The sequence below is a fragment of the Amblyomma americanum genome, chromosome 1, assembly GCF_052857255.1.
Source record: "Amblyomma americanum isolate KBUSLIRL-KWMA chromosome 1, ASM5285725v1, whole genome shotgun sequence".
In the NCBI taxonomy this organism is placed as follows: Eukaryota; Metazoa; Arthropoda; class Arachnida; order Ixodida; family Ixodidae; genus Amblyomma; species Amblyomma americanum.
The window spans coordinates 96,745,476-96,762,338 of record NC_135497.1 but is presented as its reverse complement, the minus strand read 5'-3'; the positions used below and the strand labels follow the sequence as shown (position 1 = coordinate 96,762,338).

Sequence of the window (16,863 nt, the reverse complement as noted above, 5' to 3'; positions counted from 1 at the left end):
CTGCTCGTTCTGGTTTTCTCGCTTCGTACATGTCGCTCGAAGTTCCCTTGCCCATGGTTCCATATACTAAGCAGGTTAAAATGGGCCCCCTTCTACTGTCCGAGGTGAGGCCCTGGGCTGCAACCCCCTTAGCCCCCCCCCCCCCCCCCCCAATCCAGCGCTGTCTGTACCGTAGATGTCTATCAAATTCTGCAAAGGACGGGTGCCAGAGGGCGGAGGAGGGACGGTGCAGAAACCGAAATTTCTAAATTTTGCGGCCATGTGTCAAGATTAGATCACGTGATATGGAGATGCGTTCGTGCCCCGGGGCGCAATGCGATTAACACTATAGCGATAAGTGGGAGACCACGTTTATCTGAAGCTCCAACGAAAAAATTCAGCGCTTCGCCGTCCGCCTGGCGGCCGAGGCTGAAGACCTCTTCACCTAGACCAGTGCCTCCAGAAGCACTGCCTAGACGGGGACGGATGTCCTCCGGTTGCTGTGCGACAGACTGCCTCGCCGCACGCCTGCGTGCGGACCCGGAGGTGGCTGCCGCGCCATATTCGGTAGAAATAAATGTTATTCCTCCTCCTCTGCAAGGATAGAGGACTCTGTTACCTATCTTTTTCCCGCGCATCGAGGCACCCTTTTTTTGTTTCACTGATCGCCATCTAGTGGAGATCAGTGTTATTATTATTATTATTTTTAGCGCGATGCAAGCGCCTTTCAACGGCCGCTGAGAACACCATTCGGTAATCCACGAAACAGCGCACCGCTGCACCGCTGCGACCCGCCTCGCGAGTGCGCGAGTCTGTGCGTCATACCGTGTCTCGCATGGATGGGAAGTGTCGAAGCAGTTTACCATACGGTGGAGTTTCATGTCCATAGTGTACCAACTCCATGCGTTTAAGAATGGTTCTACTGAAGGGGTCGACGTAATACTGCAGTGACCGACCACTCGTTCGTATTACGACTGCAGAAATGGCAAGACGGAAAGGGGCGACTGATCGAGCTCCGCTCCTCTCGGATGATGAACCAATTGATGGGTACAGCACTTACACGAACATTTCATGCCAAATGAAATGCCAACTGGGACCAGCGCTACCAAGGACTGACAGTATTAAGACCAACAAGCTAGGAGACGACACTGTGTACGATATCGTCGGTGTATTTGTGATTGCATTCGACACTCGAGCTGGTGAGTCCCACAAAATCGGCGCTTGTCAGCTACGTTAAACACAACTAAGAGCGTTAGCGAAATGTAGCGTTTTCTTCAGCTTTTTCCTGGATTACCATTTAGTCGTGTAGTTTGTTCTTAGCATTCTTTATATATTTTTGTCTTCTTTGGCTGGCTGTCACGTTGCGACAATATGGTCCGCCACGTGAAAGTTTCGTTTGCAAACCTCGCACTGTTGCACCGTCTTTCGTGAGTCATATATTCATATTACGTTTCAACTCATAAGTGAGCGTGGCACCTACTGAGGACGCATGTGCAGCGATTGAAAATTGAGCTCTGCTGAAGTTTCACTGGCCCTCGACTCTTCGACTGCACATCTTCACGCGTTTCCCGAGGAGGCGTACCAGACTCGCCCATCTTTAGTGCGGTCGCCTGCACGGCGGTGTTGCTTGCTGCAGTTTAATCTATGAACTCGTTGCGAACATACAACAGATTACTTTAGGCTGCTGAATGACTTCTGAAGCTGTGAGCCCAAGAGACTTCTTTCTGGGTCATGTTTCCACTATGTATTGTTTTTTGACTCAACCTTAACACTGAGTAACTTGCTGAATAACATGATGTAATCGTGTCATTTGAAATAATAAAATCGCGCTTTAAAGCATTGGCTGTGAAAGATGGCTCCAGGAATCCACGATTGCGAGTATTTTTGCGTTCACTTTAGTATTGTTTTCTAAAGGTGCATGGAAAAGCTACATACATTCATGATTATATGTCCAGTGTTGCATTGTGCCCCCCCCCCCCCTTTTTTTTTTCTCGAATTTTTTTTTAATGCCGTCGTAAAGTTATTGTTAACATTTAATACCAAGACCATGCATCAAGAATGTGCACCATCTTGTGCATAGGTTTGTGCATTACCTGTTTTGTGGTGTGCATTTCAATGAAATATACTTCTTCATTGCTTTCTTCATAGGAAACACTGTGGAGTGGTGGTTACCAGATGATTTAGATGTGTCTGGTATCGAGTTCAAAGCCATGACCAGTGGCGCTCACAGAGTTCATACAGACTTTATGTAAGTATCTTACCAAATACTCGCATTGTACATATGTGTTGCTATTTGTGAAACATATTCTGCATTTTTGTTTTCAAAGATACTTCAAGAGGAAAAATTACTATGGGCTATCCTGCTTTGAGAACATGAAAGTGGAGAGTGAGCAGGAGCGTGGAGCACGGATGAAGTCCATAGGGGTTCTTGCGAAGAGCTACTCATTGTTGCATCTCCATAAGGCATTCCTGCAGAAGCAAGTACGGTACGCACACAGCTGTCTTATTGCCCCCGCAATAAGTCTGAGGGATTGACATTTTGAATGCTGACTGAAAGATGAAGTGCTGCCAAAAAGCTCTGGCAATACTCTGGTACATACTTGGCACGCAGTACTGTGGAAACTGCGCAGGTGCTTTAATGTGGCTGCACGATGGATGGACGATGAATTGCGAACAACTTTTTTTTTTAACACAGCTTTATGTGGTGATTGTGGCGAGCTTTTCTCACGGATCATCCCTGCTTCAAATATGTGGTGGAGCGCGGAAAGGAAAACACAAACACGAGCAACAAGTAGTACTTGGCAAATTCCTGCACCTTCATTAATTCCGACAAACTGCAATGAATAATTAAAGAAAATACTTCTAAACATCTTAGGGGAAATATGCAGAGAATTTCCATAATGGCACAGGGAAGAAGTGTCCAAAATAGGGATTTTTTGGATTAAGTAAGGGAATTTTTGGTTGCAGCATGAAACACATTAGTAATGACTAGGTTTTTTAACTTGTTCATTTTAGCAATGATTTTTGGAGTGCTAATCCCTGCGCGTTGCAGCCCACCAGTGGACTACCCTTTAATTTTCTTGTGTGCGGCTTGACTTGGCCTACCAATGAAGCAGTTGCAAAGCCAGCTTCCATGAACCACCAACAGATGGTAGTAGTGACCTGGCATGTGTGCTTTTCGTGGGCTCTTTGAAAAGTCTGAGCTGCCCCATAGCTTTATTGTGTAACTCGTTATTCGTGGCCGCACAGCATGAATACACGATGTCACCCAGCATTGACTCACGATGCAGTGAACGTGTTAATCACAACTGCCGTGGCCAATCGCAAGTGCCCTACAAAGGAGCTGGCAAAGTAAGCACACAAGCGATAAATCTGAAAAGGCATCATAAACATGTCTGGACCCAACTATTGGGAAAATTGATAGGAAGGCACACTATATTTACTCACAGTAAGACAACTAGGAATACATGGCGTGCGTCTCGCAGATAAAAAATGTGTTACTTTTCAAGGGCACTGAAACAATAAAAAATAAAGGAAAGGCAACTACAAACGTGCATTCAGAACAAAGATGTGAAAAAAATCACTGGAAATCTAGCGAAATAGTTATTAAGGCTTGTACTATAGGTAAATATATTACTTGTAAACTTGTTTAAGAAAGCTGTATTAGATCTTGAGGTTGGGAGGGGTTGGAAAACAAAAGCTAATGCACTTCACAAAAATGCCGCAGTCATTATGCATTGTAAGTAGTGTAACTTAGGTCATGATTCAGTTGTGCTGTTGGTAAGCCAGACTAACAGATATATGCCGATTGTAAGTGTAAGATGAAAATTGGAGAGCTTTTTTAAAAAATTTTAACTTTTATTGTAAGCTACATTGAAGCTTTATTTTTAATGACAGAATCTTTACTTCATATGATGTGCATCAAAAACCTTTATATGTCACTGGATAAGAAGTTGTGTGTCTTCACGTTAAAAAACAGTTATTCAAACGAATTGATGGCTGCAATTCTGCTCGAAACTGTTAACTACTGGAATTTGTGGGTCCCAAGCGCCTACATTTTGTATGCTGATATTGTGTCATTTTAATTTAAGGGTTATGTGTGTGTTCAGCAATTCGTATGTGGGAGATTTTCATGTTTCTCTGTCACGTATCTTAGAACACACTCATGCACTGCCTTTTTGAAGAGTCCCCACTTTAGAATTCTAAAGGCTAGAAGCAGGCTAGAAAGCCTGGAATCGTGTTTTAATGCAAAAGTATCTTAATTATGTTTCAAAAAGTGTAGTATGCTTTCATTGTAAGCATTGTTAATTTAGTTGCTTGATATGCCTTGGTGTTAGTCAGCTTTGAAAAGAGACATCTTCATAATGTGACATACAGTAGACTTTCAATAATTCCGACTTCAAGGGATCACAATTTTTTGTTTCAGTTATCAGAAGTGCACCTTAATATTATCCAAGACTAAATGTGATTTTCTTCATGGATATCTATGCAGATAGCATTTTGGGTCTGTATGACTATGCACATGTAGCTAAAAGCTTCAGAACAGCATTAAATATGGCTGAAAGACAGTGATATGCTTACTAAACCAACAGTGTCCAGCTGATTGTGTGGTTGAAAAACTGTAATCGATAGTGGACTGGTTCCCCTATAGAGAAAAACCATGTTAGTTGGTATCTCAGGACTTTAAAAGAGTTAAAATTATCCAAAGACCAAGTCATCAAATGGGTGCAAAAAATATTTCAAAAACCGAAAATGAAAAAATTGGCAATGGTCGTCAGCTTTTGAGTGAAAACTTTCCGACGATTTTCTGCAATTTGGTAATGGTGTACTGCATGCCCACTGTTGGGAATATCAAAGCAGAACGGCTTCAAAATAGGAGGTCCTTCTTTGTCCTCCTTCACAGGTGCTACGCAGTAAAGGTGGAGCCCCCTCACAAGCGGCAGTGCCTATGTGAGAAGGCTTCACCACACAGCGAGCGGCTCGCGATGAGCGCACATTATCGGCGCACTTCCTACTAGCAGAGGTCTTGTAGGTAGTGAGTGTAAATTTTGTCTTCTATTTGTGTTGAATGCACTTAGTAACTGCGATGAGGAATTGAATGCTTATTTGATAAGAGGTCATTGTCAGGCAAGTTAGCGTTGTGCCAGGTTTTAGTTTTGTTAGTTTTGGTATCTAATATCTGGATTATTTCTGGAGAGAGGATTTTTAAGTTCTTCATATTTGTTCTTAGTGCTTCTTGACAAAATGATAAGCAATGAAAGCTTTACGTTGTAGAGCAGTCACTGAGACAGAAGTATGATCATCTATATATTTATGCATTCTTGCTGCCCTTTGTACTACTTAAGAGTGATTCAGTCTTGTTGCACATGCGGTCCTGGTGCGAGAGGCGGAAAATTGTGAATTGTAATCCTGATTAAACTCTTACACTGCGAGGAGAGCAGTATACTAGGTGTTCCTCCTAAAATGTTATGCAATTTTTAAGAATAGCTTCTTTGAGTTAGAAGAGCGCTTTTTTCAGCATAGCATTGTCAGCAGTGTAGCGTATCAGAATACAGCTAAGACGTGCTAATTAATTAGTAGGTTGGTTAACTAATATTGGATAACTTTTTAACTATTGCTGTTAGTCCTTGTATATTAAGAGGTGTGTAGGCCACCGTAAGTAATATCCATGTAAATTTTTAGAATTTCGAAGCAGTTACCCTCGGCACTGTGACCCAACAAATTTTGTTTACATCACACCATAATGCATGCGCTTTCGAAAAGCTTGCAGGCAACGCAACTAATTGAAATAGCCAAAATTTGTTAGGCCACAGCGCTGAGGGTAACTGTGTTTACAAAATTCTAACAACTGAGATGCCTGTTCCTTACGGTAGGCACACACCTTCCAATAAATAATGAGACTAACAGTAATAGCTGAAAGTTAACTATTCATTATTATTTAACAAGCCTACTAGTTAGTTCGCATTAGCTGTTTTTCTGATGCGCTACATTGCTGACAGTGCTGTACTGAAAAAATTGCTGTTCTAACTCAAAAAGCCTATTTTTAAAAATTGCAGAACATGTCAGGTGAAGCACCTGGTATATAGTATTCAAGTTACGTGTAATTTGTCCTGTTAAGCTAACATACTCCTGGTTTAGTACCGTAGCTTGTCAGGTTGAAAAATTTTGCATAGATTGCTTTGTCTGCAAACTCATCATTGAAGCACTGATTGGAACTTAGCAAGTTGGTACATGTTGAAATTGGGGAACATCAGCAGGAGTATGGGTAGGTACAAGAAAGGGAAAATAAGAAACTATGCTTAGCAGTGTCATGTTTCGGCTACCTTTCACCATCACTGTTCATATTTCAGCTGATGCTCTATAGTTTTGTCAGAATTCTCCAATAAAACATGCAAAAAAATTTGCTGTGGTTTAGCTCTGGTTAAACCTGGAGTGACGCGAGAGCTACATCTGCCTGGCTACGCTTATGTTCGGCTTGAAATTGAAGACACGATGGTTTTGAACACATAGTAGTCACATAACGGCTTGAACCGTGTGACCAACCACATGACCAGCCACGGCGCCGCCACGGAGCTCAAGGGGTGGCCACGGTGGCCATGCTAAAGGCTCGAAGAGCTGGCGTAGTGTAGCTCTTGATACAAAAGTGCAGCAACACTGTAGTGTTTAGACTGTCAAAACGTTCACCCACTCCAGTGCTCTTTTGGAGCTGCAGTCAAGAAAATAAAAGATGTCCGCAGCATTAGCCAGCACAAATGTTACTGCAGTGTATAAAACTGCTGCAGTTTTAGTCAATTTGCTTGTGAGTGCCTCATATCAGCTGATGAGAGAGAGAGAAACAGCTTTTATTTTGAGCAAAGCTTGGTGGGAGGCCTTCAGAGGGCGGAGCCCTTAGTCCAGGGCCCCATTTGCTGTAGCCATTTGGTTGACCCGGGCAACCAGGTCACGTTGGTCGTGGGGGCTGTGCTGAACAGGACAGCTTCCCACAAGGACGGGCAGGGGTGGGGTATGGGGGGCATCGAGGGAGGATGGGGTGCTACAAGATAAATATGAGCTGGTGCTACAGGATACATACGAGCTAGCTCTCCGAGACAGTAGAGTTGCCCTGTCTTACAAATAGAATTATACTGAGAAAGGAATAAGAGCACTGTGTCTTGAGTTCGGCTGTAGTTCCCTGTATCTGTAGTAGCGCTCTACAGCTTGGTTTGGTAGAGCATAATTTGGCGGTGCATAATTAGGGCCCTTTGTTTTCGGGTTTTATTTTTTCAAGAATTTAGAGGGCAAAAATCAGGCGATAATTTCTTTAATTCAAATTCGGGTACATGTTCGGTTATTCAGAAAAAATTTCCATAAAGAGGTTTTTTTCTGGGGGGGGGGGTTCTTTTTTTTTGCAGCAAAAGGCAATTTACTCTTAAGTGCTCGTTTTTGTGCAGGACACAAAATACCCTATTTTTTCGTTCACTAGTTCGCAAACAACATGGAAATGACAGGTTGGACAGAAAAAAAAACTGTCAACCAAATTATTTCTTTTTTAACTTATTACAGTTATTTCATCGCATAAACTGTAATCAGCATTTCATGTGCATGCAAGACCTGCCTGCTTTGTACACTACGAAAACAGTCATTGCGCTTCACAGACGCTATTTTAAATGGACAAGAGCCTTGGAGAAGGGCGTCGTTAGTGTGGATAGCGCTTGATACGTGATGGCGAATAAATGCCTAGGCAGTACATATGCTTTGTCATCTCACTTCTAAAAGTTAAGAGTTTTCGAACGCATTGTTTCGGTACACAGTCGCGAAGTGAAGAGGACGTTGTTCTGTCACTGTGCTGTTGACGAGGACAAGGACGCTGCAGCTAGTGCTGGGGTGACCTGGTTTTTGTGTGCTCCCTGACTGCGGCCTGTCGCGCCTGCTACTGAGCTAACCCCCCATAATATTTGAATATTTGGTGGAGGTGCATAGTCGTGTCATGAATAATGAGCGTTAAGAGAGGTTTAAGGCCACCACTTGAATGAACACTCCTCTGGAATAAACATAGAACAGCTGCTAATTTTCATGCGGTTTGTTCAGTTTCGTTCAGGAAAACTTTCATATATATGTATATCGTAACAAGCTCCTCATTCCCTTGCCACTGCGTGCACTCTAGAAGGGGAATTTTTGAGGAGAAGACGGGTTCAACCTGAATTTTAAGAAACGTGCTCAGGATGTGAAAATCGGGTAAAGTCGAGGAAAATGAAGGGCGCTATGCATATTGTGCCACCTCTACTGTATCATTAGATTCATACATGCGGAAGGATCATGTAAACCATGTCTGGAGTGCCAGGTGCTTTGGAAGGGTGGTGCAAGCTTGGTGCAGAAGCAGTTGACACTGTCACACCCTGTCTGCTTGAAGATATGGCAATACTTAACTGTGAACTGATGGTGCCAGTGAAACCAAATTTATATATGTTTCACTTTGGCACTAGATGCCGTGGGGATTTGATAAATAGCCTTCATAATTGATCGGATCAGTATAGTTTGTGTACATTTATAAAAGAGAAATGGGAAGCTGGCTCACTTTGCATGGAAATGGGTAGCTTAATTTCTATTAGGCTTTCTTTTTTAATGTGAATTGAATAAAGTTAATATCTAGTTCCCTGTGGTGGCACACTTCATTTTACATGCTTTTCTTTCCTACTTGCAGACAACTGTTGGAGAGGCCAGGAGTATATGAAGACCTTTTTCAGTTTTACCTGGCACATAAGTCTCCACCTGCTTTGGATACCTTCCTTGGTACCGCCTACAAATCTATCTGTGATGGCATGCATTCTATGGAGGTAATTATCAGTGCTTATGAACTGCCATATGATAGCATCAGTACTATTGCATCTCTGCATAAATGTGTGGAAGTAGATTTTTTTAAGAAAAGCTTGGTGGGGCCTGATAAATCTTTTCTGCTTACCAGGACTTCATTGTAACAGAATGCCTGAAACAGCTGCTCACTTGAAAGCATATAGGCATGATTGTTAATGGGACATGCGGGTCTTTAACATATTTGTTATTATACCGCAGCGGTGGCCAAGTGGTTGAGCATCCGCCTAGTATGCGGGAGGTGCGGGGTTCGATCCCCAGTGCCGCCGGGTACCCACCGGTGATACAATGGGTACAAGCTTTCCCCTGGTCTGGTGCTCGGCTTATTTAGGGTGAAATGCTTGGGAAATGGGTCTTTGACCCCACCTTGAGAAAAAGAAAAATACCTTGTGACATGGCGCTCTTTGGCCATAGCTGCCCTTGCGCCATAAAAAATCCATAATCATCATCAGTCATATTTATTATTAAAGATATGGTAGTGAAATTAGGCGTGTATATATGTTTCTTATTCCTGTTTTCAAAAATATAATTAGTTTCAGTATATCTCAATTAGTTCCTATATTATAGAGAAATAAGGGGTCGTTACAACATTTTGGTGTCTATTTTTTGGTTTCGATTGGAATGGGGCCGCAGCCAAAGACCTGCCATCTGGAGCTGTGCTAATTATATTGTTTTTGAAGTACATCGTCATATAAAAATGTTAAATTTTGTCCAAGCAACTTAATTATGAAGTATAGTTAGGTGACATTATGGTTCACAAAATTTGAAATGTTGGCTATGGAGGCGAAACGCAAAGGCACCCTGTGTTGTGCAGTGTCAGTGCACGTTAAAGATGCCCAGGTGGTCGAAATTATTCCGGAGCCCTCCACTATAACACCTCTTTCTCTCTTTCTTCTTTCACTCCCACCTTCCTCCCTTCCCTTGTGGTGCCGTTCATGTGTCCATGGAGATTTGAGACAATTACTGCGCCATTTCCTTTCCTCAAAAAAACATTTTTTTCACTCCTCCAAACAAAAACAGAATAGCTCCACAGTTTAGTTCTTTCTGAATTCAACGATATAAGGTTAATTGAAATTGCACCATAAAAACATAATAAAAACTTCCGTAAGGCTATGTTGGCAAACAACACGAAGCTGAGAAAATCGAATTTGAAGTATGCGCGGCCGACCATTCGGAGGTCATTGTAGAGGCCTTAAAAAAAGTGCGGAATGTGGACGTTCCAAAAATATTTCACTGTAGTGAGCAATACCAGGTAGTGGGAAAGAAGCCCAGCTTTCAAACAAAACCAAGATGGCGGCAATCAGGCACGCGGTTGTGGGAAGCGACGGGCACGAATTCCTGCTGCATTTCGCTCCCAAATCGTCATTTCTGGGCTTCATAGGTGCGAAATATATAGGCATTTTTGTCGTTGGAGGTCAGCTATAGACCTTGAAATTTTTTAGGCAGGAACTTTTGTGTATTCATCCCGAATATGCCATTTTTGCAAAATCGAAATTTTTGCACTTTTTGATCATATCAAAATCCGCGTCTCCCCGTAAGCTGCTTATTAGGCAAATATACTATACAGGGTGTTTCACCTAAGACTGTTGGCAATCTTTAAAAACAGGCTTTGTGAGTTAGAACTTAGAAGAGCGCACTCTTTGGCACAGCATTGTCAGTAGTAGTGTGCATCAAAATGCAGCTAAGACATGTTAACTAGCAGCCATTAACTAATATTGAATATTTAACTTTTTATTTATTTTTTCCTCAAAGGTCCCTTTCGGGACATTACATGTAACTATCCCAGTTAGGCTCCTCATTTATTGAGAGGCTCGTAGCCGACTGTAAGTTATATCCATTTTCGAAAATGCCGTTCTCATCGCTGCTGCAGCTTATGGAATTTTGGGGCCTCATATGGGTAAAAGCGAAACTGCGCGTCCAGAAAGAGCTATACTCGTGGACAAGTTTTTTTGGCAATGCAGTAAAAGGTAGGCAGGAAAGGGAGAGATACGGGCCTTTGTCCCTGTGCCTTGGTGGGGTGAGGTTTTCATTGTTCGGGCTAGGGGTGCGGAAAGGTGAAAGACGAGAAGTTAGAGGGACGGTGCGGGGTCGCTAGGGCTGAAAAGCCTGGTTCCCATGGCTCAGGGACAAAGGCTCATCTTTTTTCTTTTCCTGCCTAGCCTCTGCTGCATTGCCAAAAAAGTTATTCCAGACTATAGCAAAGCCTACGCGCACCTCACACAGTTGTCATACAGTGCCCGGCTGGAAGTGGCTAAAGTTCTTAGTTTAAGCTTATCAGGGGATTTTGGGAGCAGCAAGTGGGCAGAGAGCCACGTGACAGGCATGTCGCTGTGTCATGTGCGCACGTAGGCATGGCTAGCACTCTTTCTGGATGCATGGTTATCGCTTCTGCCCATGTGCAGCCCCAAAATTGCATGCGCTGCAATGGCGACAAGAATGGCACTTTAGAAAATCTTAAAAACTGGTATGGATGGTGGGCTCCAAGCCTCTCAATAAATGGAGCTGGAATAGTTGCAAAGTTAACTATTCAGTATTAGTTAACCAGCCTGTTCGCTAACACATCTTAGCTGTATTCTGATGCACACCACTGCTAACATTGCCATGCCGTAAAAAGCACTCTTGTAACTCAAAATATTTTCAAAAATTGCTGAGTCTTAGATGAAACACCCTGAATGGAGCACAGCAACAGTACATTGTGCATAAATTGCACATGGTAGCTATATTCAGTCACATATTTTATATGGGTTTATTTTTCTGCAACAGTCGCTCATTTGTCCTACACAAAAACATCTACTCAAATCTTCCCGAAGGCTGTTCACAGCCTTTGTGTTTCTGGCTTACTAGCTTGCTTTGCTTAAGGAACAGGAAATACTGAATTGCATGTCTCTTGCAAGGCTCTTTCTCCACAATTGCTAATACCAGGGTCAAAGGACAAAGATCGACAACAGTGCAAAGATTCACAGCGAGATGCGGCCCTGTCACTGATGGCTCCTTTTGGAAGCTCAAGCCATGATCTACGCCGCTGCAGTCTGCAGTCCCTGGCCCTGATAAGACCCGCCCTTCTCTCCCAAGTTCATTTTGACGTGAACCAGCTGTTCCAGAACGTCGCCCCTGCCCGCCCAGCCTATGAGTGATGCTCAAGCCTCAAGAAATGCGACGCCTGGAGAACTTCTGACAATTGCCTGCTGTGATTTTATTATGGTGAGACTGGCCATATTCTTTGTCACAGCCTGTATCGATGTTTCAGTCTTCATGGTTTTGCCATGAACACACCATGACAAGGCTCCAGCCAATGCCCACATGAAACAATGACTACCTGTGTCGAGACGAGTATGTGCTGAACCGCCTTTTTCGCTAACCATTGCCATTGGCCTCCCGCTTCGCGTCGCCACCCGGCAGCTATGCAGCTGTGGTGCGAGGATGGTCCCCCAGACAGTGTAGGGGAAACTAAAGGCAGCAACCTTAGGAGGTGAGGTTGCTCAGGAGTGGAATGCCAAAGCTCCTCCACCAACCACGCCGCATGAAGACGGTGCCCCCACTACACCTATGCCGCATACAAAGACAAGCTCGAACACGATGCGATCTGACTTCAGAATGACGCTGCTGCCCAGCGAAATCACTGCGATGTACCCCAGCCATGACCGCAGCACCTGAAGCCAAGACCGCTCCAAGGCCAACTTGTAATGTGAAGACGCGAACCAGCAACATTGAAGTGGCTGTCGATGGTCGCACAGTAATTGCGTTGCACACAGGAGCGGTCTAGTCTGTCATTACTGGACTGTTTGCGACTCGGCTCAAGAAAGTGACAACTGGTTGGGAAGGCCTGCAAATCCGCACCACTGCAGGCCACCTTATTACGCTATCAGGATGATGCACCGCACAATTTGCCATCAACGGAGATACCTATACTGTGGTCTGTTCCCGAGATGTGATCTTAGGCATGCACTTTTTGACTGAGCATCAAGCAATCATCAACCTTTAATCTAAGTCCATCACATTTTAAAGAATGAAGCTGTATCTCCGATCCCAACCCCAGAAGGTCAAACAGCCCGCAATGTACTTAAACAGGTGAGCGACCCACCCCGGTCAGATGTCATGGTTTCCGTAGGAGTGGGGAATGCCAAAAACTTCAATAATATCATCAAGGGGAGCACGCAGTTGCTCCTAGGTTGAGGGGTTGCATCGCAAGAGGAATCGCCCACTTCCAGAATGGACAAGCTGAGGTGCTGCTGACAAACTTCAACGAAGAATACAAGCACATCAACAGAGAAATGATGATAGCTTTCTTAGACAAACTGTCCGATGTTAGAGACTCCTTTGCCCTCTCCGATGAAATCTCAGATGATTCACCTAAAGAAGACCACATGCGAGTCTTCAACATAAACCCAGCCCTGCCCCGGAACAGACAAGACCAATTTCGCATTCTTCGAAGCTACAGGGAGTGCTTCTCATTGTTGATGAAGGTCCAACAAACTCCATTTGCTAAGCATGGCATTGTAATCAACAAGCAAAGCACGGCCAACCTCTCTGCCAAAGCCCCTACCGTGTGTCGCCGCGAGAACGCCAAGCCATCCAGGATTAAGCTGAAGAACTGCTTCATGACTGCATCATCCAGACGTTGAAGAGCCCCTGGGTAGCACCGATTGTTTTGTTGAGAAAGAAAGACTGGATCTTTTCAATTCTGCGTCGATTACTGATGACTGAGTGATGTAACAAAGAAAGATTTGTGGCATTACTTATCTCTCAAACTAATGGGCTAACGGAACGCCTAAATAAAACAATCGCCAACATGCTTGCCATGTATGTTGACGCGGGACAAAAGACCTGGGGCGCCATGCACTTCACACCCACAAGACCGCCATCCTTCACCATCCCTGCGAACCTTCTTGAGGAATTTCTGCAGGCTTCGCACCATGAGCCAACAGCTGAATTCACAAAAAGTATTAATGGCCTCGTCTGTCCACCTATGTCGCACACTATGCCAAGAGTTGTCGTATCTGCAAACGCTGCAAAAAGCTGCCAAGACCAGCAGGATTTCTTCAGGCAGTTCAACCTTCAACGAGAGCTTTCCAGCATATCGACATGGACCTACTTGGCCCCTTCCCCAAGTCAACATAGTAGCAACCGACTACTTTACCCGCTATGCAGAGAGAAAGCCTTACCCCATGGCAGCGCTGCAGAAGTTGCCAAATTATTCGTTAAAGCATTCTCCTTCGCCACAATGCCCCTGAAGGTTTCATTACAGAAATGGGAACTGTGTTTACTGCCGAGCTCACCAAAGCTATCCTGCAGTACAGTGCAACGAGCCACCAAAGGACGACTGTGTATCTTCCACAAACTGATGGGCTAACGGAACGCCTAAGCAAAACGATTGCCAACATGCTCGCCATGTACTGACTATTGCAACGCTAAAACACATCGTAAAATGCTTACCTTGCTTAAAGTGCTTGCTTATTCATACCGAAATTTGACAGAGATGGCATACGATTGTCTTGCTTTTTTAACACCAAGCTTGGATGATGTACTTGCCTGATTAGATCAGAATAAGAAATCCGTGTCGGCTGCAGCATTGGTGACCCAAAACAAGCAGCTTTCGCATGGGATGGATAGAGGGATGGATGGAAGATCGGAGCATCCCCTCTGAAACAGGGTGGTGGCAGTTGCCACCATGCTCAGCATTTTTTTGTTTTGCTTTATATTGCTTTCAGGGTGTTATTGATTTAATAAATATGTCTATAAATTCGCCATTTTTCTTAAATACAATTTTTAATTCTGCGCTTGTAACCTTATGTCACCTCCCTGGTTTTGAGCCACCAATCTTCCAATCACTTTTGCTGACTTCACTGCAGATTCATTCACATGATCATTTTTATCTCTAAACCCTAGGGCTTCAGGGAGAGTGACTGTGCTTACATCGACAACTGGATGGATACCACCACTGGTATAAGATGTTCAATTGTTTCTGCAGATTTACCACAAACTGCAGGTCTCATTGTCTTGGTTAAATTTTCTTTTGTAGCGCCGTGTTCCTAGGCACTCTGATCTAGCTTCAAAAAGTAGGTCACTGTCTCACGAGTTATCAGAGAACGTTTCCTTCTTGATCTGCCTTTTCCACTTTCTTTATAGCTCTATAGTCTGTGTTTTTTACCTCTCGCTTAAGACTCGTTATTTCTCTGTTCTTGTTTCCTGCATACTTACTGGTCAATTTCCTAGTCCTTTTCCACCACTGTGAGTTAGTCCAGTTAAGATTAAGAAGCTCCTTTCCATTATGCTGTCCTGGGCTACTTCTCCATTTGGGAAGTTTACCCTATTGCCACTCCTAAATGTCTAATCTGCAACTGATGTAATGATTTCACAGCGTCATCTCCCTGTAAACATTTTCCCTTGCCATCTTAAATCCATTCCTCCACTCTTTGATTCTTTTTACCCAGACAGCTTATATGGCTCCATAATTTTCATGGCCCACCTTTAGTTGCATCATGAACTTCAGCTATCCAGCAATCAGTGGACATCTTTATTTTACTCTGGATGAGGATTTGTACTGGCAGTTTCTTTTGTCAATAAGATTCCCATTTTTGGTCCATTTCTTATTGAGAAAACTGCGCCTCCTTTGCCTCTGTGTTCTCTTGAAGCCACCCATTGTTTGATGGCCTCTTTCATTTCCTTATCCACCCAGCTTTGGGGCTTCCTCTTTCCTTTCCAGTGGTTTGTCAGTTTTACTTGTTTCATTTTCATACCGATGAGTAGTTATTATAATTCCATTCTTCCATGGGGCACTTCCCTATTGCTTCAGTGCCTGCTGCTATTACCGCTATTCGTTCATTTAATTTTGCACTCCCTTTATGTGCTTTCTGCATTTCTCTTTTCATCAGGGCTCCCATTTTCAGACTAATACATTTATAATCGCTTCTTAGACTGTACTCCTCCTTCTCTATTTCAATTTTTGCAAGCTTGCTACTGATTCCATGAGACATTAAGCATTAGTCAACGGTTGTCTGCCTCTTCCAGAGTTCTCGTACAATCTGTGTCTCCATCCAGATCCTTGATGTGGCTATTGTTGCCCCCCGATAAAATACTACTACTACTACTGGTAGTGCCATCTGGTGCCTATCCTAGGGACAGTTATTTTATTCCAGCAGCCACAGACCAAACTCTTTGAACTTTGGGGAAATTTGTGCAAATGCTTTCTGTGCTCAGTATTATTAAAGCAGTTGAGAAAGCATCTTCAAATGAGCTGCTCCCCCACTCATATCGCAGCTTAAAAGGTAAATTAACCGTTCCTCGAATAGGCACCAGATGGTACCACCAGTATGTTATGCGAAAGCTGCTTGTCTTGGGTCACTGATGCTGTAGACTATGCAGATTTTTAATTCTGATTGAATCAGGCAAGTACATCATCCAAACTTGTCATTGAAAAAGCAATGTCATCTCTGCGTCAAATTTCTGCGCAAATAAGCGAGCGGTTTAAGCAAGAGAAGAATTTTACAGTGCGTTTTTAGCGTTTCTCAACAGTCAGTATGTGCACACATCACACGACCTGGGTGCCATTCTTCCCTAGGTCGTCATTGCCTACAACACCACAGTACAGGAGACCACCCAGATGACGCATTTTAGCCTCATTCATGGCGGGGACACAATGGCCACCCTTGACACCATGCTTCCAAAGATCACCAGAAATGGCAGCCCTGACTTCGCCACCTACCTTTAGCATGCAGAAGCCTGACGAATTGACCAAATACGGATCAAAGACCAGACGCAGACTGATGCCAGATGCTACAACCGACGAAGATGTAACGAACCTGGAGACCGAGTCTGGGTTTGGACAACCATTCGCCACTGTGAATTGAGTGAAAAACTTTTCCAACACTCTTTTGGCCTCTACAAGGTTCTTCGCCGATTAAGTGAACTGGACTATGAAATCATCACCGATGGAATAATCAGCATCCCGACGCCACCGCACAGGACCAGAAGTTGTGCATGTCGTGCGTCTCAAGCCGCATTATGTGCACTAAATGACGCTGTATTTCCGTTCTCAGC

General features: G+C 43.8%; 1 protein-coding gene across 1 annotated transcript in view; it reads left to right on the top strand.

Annotated features, from left to right (window-relative positions):
• The first annotated feature begins 734 nt into the window (after positions 1-734).
• The window catches only part of LOC144113299 (DENN domain-containing protein 11-like), a 28,972-nt gene continuing 12,843 nt past the window's right edge, over positions 735-16,863 (top strand). Inside the window, exons 1-4 of the mRNA XM_077646287.1 lie at positions 735-1,178; positions 2,128-2,227; positions 2,307-2,465; positions 8,660-8,792. Coding sequence (XP_077502413.1) covers positions 962-1,178; positions 2,128-2,227; positions 2,307-2,465; positions 8,660-8,792 — 609 coding nt within the window. The 5' untranslated portion in view covers positions 735-961. The remainder of the gene's footprint in view (positions 1,179-2,127; positions 2,228-2,306; positions 2,466-8,659; positions 8,793-16,863) is intronic.